This window comes from Geotrypetes seraphini, chromosome 16, assembly GCF_902459505.1.
Source record: "Geotrypetes seraphini chromosome 16, aGeoSer1.1, whole genome shotgun sequence".
Lineage (NCBI taxonomy): Eukaryota > Metazoa > Chordata > Amphibia > Gymnophiona > Dermophiidae > Geotrypetes > Geotrypetes seraphini.
The window spans coordinates 8,995,604-9,001,603 of record NC_047099.1 but is presented as its reverse complement, the minus strand read 5'-3'; the positions used below and the strand labels follow the sequence as shown (position 1 = coordinate 9,001,603).

Below are 6,000 nucleotides of genomic sequence, written 5' to 3'. Positions count from 1 at the left end.
AAAACACAATTAGATGTACACAGCACTGTAAAGACACATACGAGAGAGAGAGAGAGTCCTTGATCCATACAAAGTACACAAGAGAAACACATAATAAACAAGAGAATATAGAGGAGTGGTCAAGATGTAAAGGTCACCTCAAAAAATGTGAGTGTTTAACCTGGATTTGAAATAGACCATGACACAGCAACTCAGGAGGTCCTTCTAAAGAATATTAATGTTCTCTGAATTTGTCTCATTTCATGTATTCTCTCTATTGTCTCTTCTGTTATTTTTTTTCCTACAGTTGATGAAGTAGAAGAGATGGCAATCAGGAATGAATCCAGAGTCACAGACTTCATCCTCCTTGGAATTTCAAGTGATCCAGATTTACAGTTAATATTCTTTGTGCTGTGTCTAGTGATGTACCTGCTCACTGTAGCTGGGAATCTTCTCATTCTGGCAACCATATATGTGGACCCTCACCTACGCTCTCCTATGTATTTCTTCCTCAGCAACTTATCTTTCATAGATTTGTGCATTCCGACAGTCACTGTGCCCAGATCCCTTGTCGTCTATCTTTCACCAAACAAAACCATCTCTTTCACCGCCTGCATGACTCAGTTGTTTTTATTTCATTTCATCGGGGGTGCGGAATGCTTTCTCCTGGTCCTGATGGCTTATGACCGCTATGTTGCCATCTGTCATCCTTTACATTATACTACAATAATGAACAGACAATTCTGTCTTCTCCTGGTGGTCTCTATATGGGCATGTGGTTTAATTCATGCCTTTGCACAGGTAGTTCCAACGACTCTGCTGCCCTTCTGTGGTCCTAATGAGATAGATCATTTCTTTTGTGATGGCCACACCTTATATTTGTTGGCTTGCTGTAGTACTTTTCTCAGTGAAGTTACGGATATGGTTAACAGTGGAACCTTAACACTTAGTTGTTTCTTGGTTGTGTTTATATCTTATGCATACATCATCTCCACTGTCTTAAAAATTTATTCAACTAAGGGAAGATGGAAAACTTTCTCTACCTGCACTTCTCATCTCACGGTGGTCACTTTGTTCTTTGTCCCCTGTGTCTTCCTGTATATGAGACCATCAGTTGTTTTTGCAGCTGACAAACCAATCTCTGTGTTTTACAGCATCGTGACCCCTTTGTTAAACCCCTTCATTTATACTCTCAGAAACGAGAAAGCGAGAATGGCCATGAAGAGGCTGGGAGGTTGGAAAGTGTCCAATTTAAGCTGAATCTGTCCATTGAAAGAAAGACGCCATTACGAGGGGGTGATGGATAGTTCTCAGCCCAACCAAGAAGAGAATGACGTGGATATGGCTCAGTCAATGATCTGAAAGAATGTCAAAACATAGAATTTCATTTCTGCAAATTAGCACTTAATAAAATAAGATAAGATATTTTTTTAGCTACAGTGGCAAAATAACACGCAGAATTTAGGAAGTTGGTTGATCTGTTAGACTGAAAACTTTTCAGCACCCCTCGTATGTAAACCATTTGCTCTCACTGATTGAAATATGTTCTTTTATCTAGTGTTTAAAATTCTGATCACTTTTCCCTTGATTAATTTTTAAAATGGAATTTCTATTGAAAAAGGTAGTAAAGCTGAATGAATAATGCTGATTTTAACAAAAAGTGGGAGCTCTCTCTCTCTCGTGACATCCACATTAGAATCCAAGAACCATGATTTATAAATAGATGCTCATTAAAATTGTGTTTTTAAAAAGTTTTTCTTGAGAATCAGTAGCAATTTTATTATGAGACACTTTTATATCTTTTTATTAAATAAACTTTTGCTGTTACATGCTATCTTTTGTCATCAAAAATGCACTCACTGAATGCTATTTTGAAATGAAAGTATTCTATGGCGTTTCTGCTTTGGTAACGTGTCTTTTGGGGAATGGATCCTCAATCTGATCCTGGAGGTTACCCCAGCCATTCAGGTTTTCAGAATATCCACAATGAATAGTCATAAGAAATATTTGCACACTGTTTCCACTGCATGCAAATCTCTCTTATGAATTTTGCATGCAATTAAATTCCAACCTAAGCATATGAATATCCACTTATCTGCTTGTAGTGGTGTCAGTGGTCATGAGACAGGCAGCTATGTTTTTGGTTTATATTCAGGTACTCAAGCATTTTTTTCTTTCTGTCCCAGTGGGCTCATACTCTTTCTAATGTAGCTGGAGCGATGGGGGATTAAGTGACTTGCCCAGGATCACAAGAAGCAGTTTTAAAAGTTCCTTGAAAAGCTTTTTGTGTACAGATTCTTTTGACCTATAGCTCCCCAAAACACTATTGCAATTCCTCTCTTTTACATTTTTCCAATCCCCCTCCCTACTGTGTCTTCCATATATGTTATCTTTCTCTTTTCTATAATAAACTATAGTTCTAGCCCCCTATCCTTACATAAAAGTCATAGAAACATAGAAAGTGACGGCAGATAAGGGCCAAGGCCCATCAAGTCTGCCCACACCAATGACCCTCCCCTACCTCCCTTTGTGAAGAGATCCCACCTTTCGATCCCATTTAGCTTTAAAATCAGGCACACTGCTGGCCTCAATTACCTGTATCGGAAGACCATTCCATCGATCCACCACCCTCTCGGTGAAGAAGTATTTCCTGGTGTCGCCATGCAATGTCCCTCCCCTGATTTTCCACGGATGCCCTCGTGTTGACGTGGGTTCCTTGAAGAAGAAGATATCCTCCCCCACCTCTATACGGCGCGTGAGGTATTTGAATGTTTCGATCATGTCCCCCCTCTCCCTGCGTTCCTCTAGGGAGTAGAACTGCAATTTATTCAGCCGTTCCTCATACGGGAGATCCCTGAGCCCTGTGACCATCCGTGTGGCCATTCGCTGGACCGATTCAAGTCTCAGCACATCTTTGCGGTAATGTAGTCTCCAGAATTGTACACAGTATTCCAGATGGGGGTCTCACCATGGACCTATATAATGGCATTATGACTTCGGGCTTACGGCTAACGAAACTCCTGCTTATGCAACCTATGATTTGTCTGGCCTTAGATGAAGCTTTCTCCACTTGAGTAGCAGTCTTCATGTCCTCACTAATGATTACCCCTAAGTCTCGTTCCACTACAGTTCTCTCTAGGATCTCACCATTAAGAGTGTAAGTCTTACATGGATTTTTGTTGCCAAGGTGCATGACCTTGCATTTTTTGGCGTTGAAACTTAGTTGCCAGGTCCTGGACCAATTCTACAGTAGGAGGAGGTCGTGTGCCATACTATCGGTCTTGGATTTGATGTTAGGTCCTGTTGTGTTCTTGTCTACTATAATGCATAATTTGGCGTCATCGGCGAATAACGTTAATTTACCCTGAAGTCCCTCAGCCAAGTCCCTTATGAAGATGTTGAATAAGATTGGGCCCAAGACCAAGCCCTGCGGTACTCCACTGATCACCTCTGTCGTTTTGGAGGGGGAGCCATTCACCACCACCCTCTGAAGTCTACCTCCTAGCCAGTCCCCCACCCATGTAGTCAAGGTATTACCCAAACCTATAGAGCTCATCTTGCTCAACAACTTGCGGTGTGGTACGCTATCGAATGCCAAGTACACGATGTCCAGGGACTCCCCAATATCCAGCTTCCTCGTCACCCAGTCAAAGAAGCTGATCAGGTTGGATTGCCAAGACCTCCCCTTTGTGAACCCATGTTGATGGGGATCTCGCAGATTCCCCTCGTTCAGGACCGTATCCAATTGGTGTTTGATTAGAGTTTCCATTAGTTTGCTCACTATTGATGTGAGACTCACTGGTCTGTAGTTCGTAGCTTCCGTCCTGCATCCTTTTTTGTGGAGTGGAATGACATTAGCCATTTTCCAGTCAGTATATGTACCCGTTTTATTTTAGTGTTTTAATTGAGATTGGTTTTAAGCTATATGATACTTTATGTTCTTATATTTTTATTGTTGTATTTCGCTTAGATAAGCGATCTAATCAAATACTAATAAACCTTGAATAAACCTTGCAGCCTTAGGGTGCTGAGACTGTAGGTCTAACCACTGCACCATGCACTCCGCATGCTCCCCACTTCTATGTTTCTATAACCATAGAGCTCTATGATCTCACAATGCAAGTGTTAAGAGCCTTAGAGGGGCATAATAAAAACAAACGTCTAAGTCCAATTCAGGCGTGTGGTGCTAGATGGCCAAAGTCGGCAGTGGAAAAGGGCCCATTTTCGAAAAAATACGTCTAGAATGTTTTTTTCCTGAAAAGCATCTCCCTGTACGTCCAGGCGTTTGATCATCCAGACCGCCACTACGTCTGTCTTTAAACCACATTTTCGAACAAGATTTTATCCAAGTCCCAAATGTCCCAAACAAGACCATTTGGATGTGGGAGAGGCTAATCATGCAATAGACTGGCCACCCAGACATGTCAACAGAGCAGTGGGGCACTTAGAAGGCACTGCTGTGAACGTCACAAAAAGGGTGCCACAAAAACACATCACCAGAACTCCCTTATATGTTATGGTGAGCCCCCCAAAACCTACTGTACCCACCTATCAACAACCCCAATAACCCTTATGACTGCAGGTGGCACCTATATGGCAGTAGAATAGGGTTTTGGGCGGGGTTTGGTGAGCGCACATGTTCCACCATAAATGTAGCGGTTAAAGTGGCTTATGGATCTGGGTCCTCCTCTTTATGGTTCACTAGCCCATCCCAAGCTATTTAAGAAACCTCTGTGCAGCTCTACTAGACTTTCCTATACCAGGTGCTGATATTCTGGATAAAGGTATGCACTTTTTTATTCTGATCTTTGTGGGTATATGAGGGGGTCAATGAACACTGGGGGAATGTGTGGGGGTCTTTACTTTGGCTTTGCAGTGGTTATCTGGTCATTTTGAATACCTTTTTGGCACTTATACCTGTTTTTACATCGTCTAACTTACAACATTTAAGTTTTGTCCAGGATGTCTAGTAAAACCTTTGATTATCTCTACAGGACGACTAAGTCTAGGTCGGCCCACATCCCGCCACTCCTCCAGATATCCCCCTTTTAGCTCTGGGCACACAGCAGGATTCAGAGGCCTAAAAAATCCTGTGACACATCCAGAAAATCAGTTTGATTATCGGCAATTGGACAACCTGTCTTTTAGGTTGTCCAAGAGCCGACTTGAGTGGGTTTTTAAACGTGTTTAAGTGGATGGGCAGACTGGATTGGTCATTTGGCCTTTATCTGCAATCATGTTTCTATAACCATAAAACTCTATGATCTCACAATGCGAGACATTGTATTGAAAACAACCATGAATTTATGTCATTGAGAGCAGTGGTAATTGAAGTAATGAAGCAAGGGATACGGGGGGGGGGGGGGGGGGAGGTGATTTCAGACGATATTTAGCCCAACATGAACAGCGTTGGATTCATCAGCTGGATACTCTGAGCCCGAATGGTTTGAATAAAAATATAGAATGGCAACATTTCTATTAGAACGGGGTTTGTGAAAGTTTTTTATTTGTAGTGTTAGTCCTGAAGTTCTGGATCAATAAGATCAGCCGGGAGGAGTCACGTCAGTACATTTGAGTTAGTATAAAAAAGACGCCGTCGCCATTTTGATGATGTTTGAAAACTTTGATGGGAAAATTTTGACGAGAGAATACAGCAATGTAAGTAATGTTTGCTTTTGAGGTTATATTTTAACGGAGAGCTAATCAATTTTTCTAATTGTAGAGCTGGATGCCTTAGTGCTGGCCCTGAAGCAGTAGATAAGAATAGACTCCGCGAAACGCTGGCCGCGTCGGCATTTTTACAAACAAGCACTGCTTAAGATAAGTAGCTTTTTTTGTCAATTTTTTCAACGTGTTGGATAAGTGCATGCGAACAAATGATTGAAATTACAAATAAGGTGGACACTGGTGTAAAGACTGTGTGGAGAAAATATTGATGAACAAAATATATATATATATATATATATATATATATACAAAAAAATGTTGAGGAATTAGAAAATCTTAATCATTTATATAAAG

At 41.3% G+C, this 6,000-nt stretch overlaps 1 protein-coding gene across 1 annotated transcript; it reads left to right on the top strand.

The window, feature by feature from the left end:
• The first annotated feature begins 303 nt into the window (after positions 1-303).
• LOC117350508 (olfactory receptor 4Q3-like) lies at positions 304-1,239 on the top strand. Its single transcript, XM_033924804.1, has one exon. The coding sequence runs from the start codon at positions 304-306 to the stop codon at positions 1,237-1,239; it is 936 nt and encodes a 311-aa protein (XP_033780695.1).
• Positions 1,240-6,000: the final 4,761 nt, after the last annotated feature.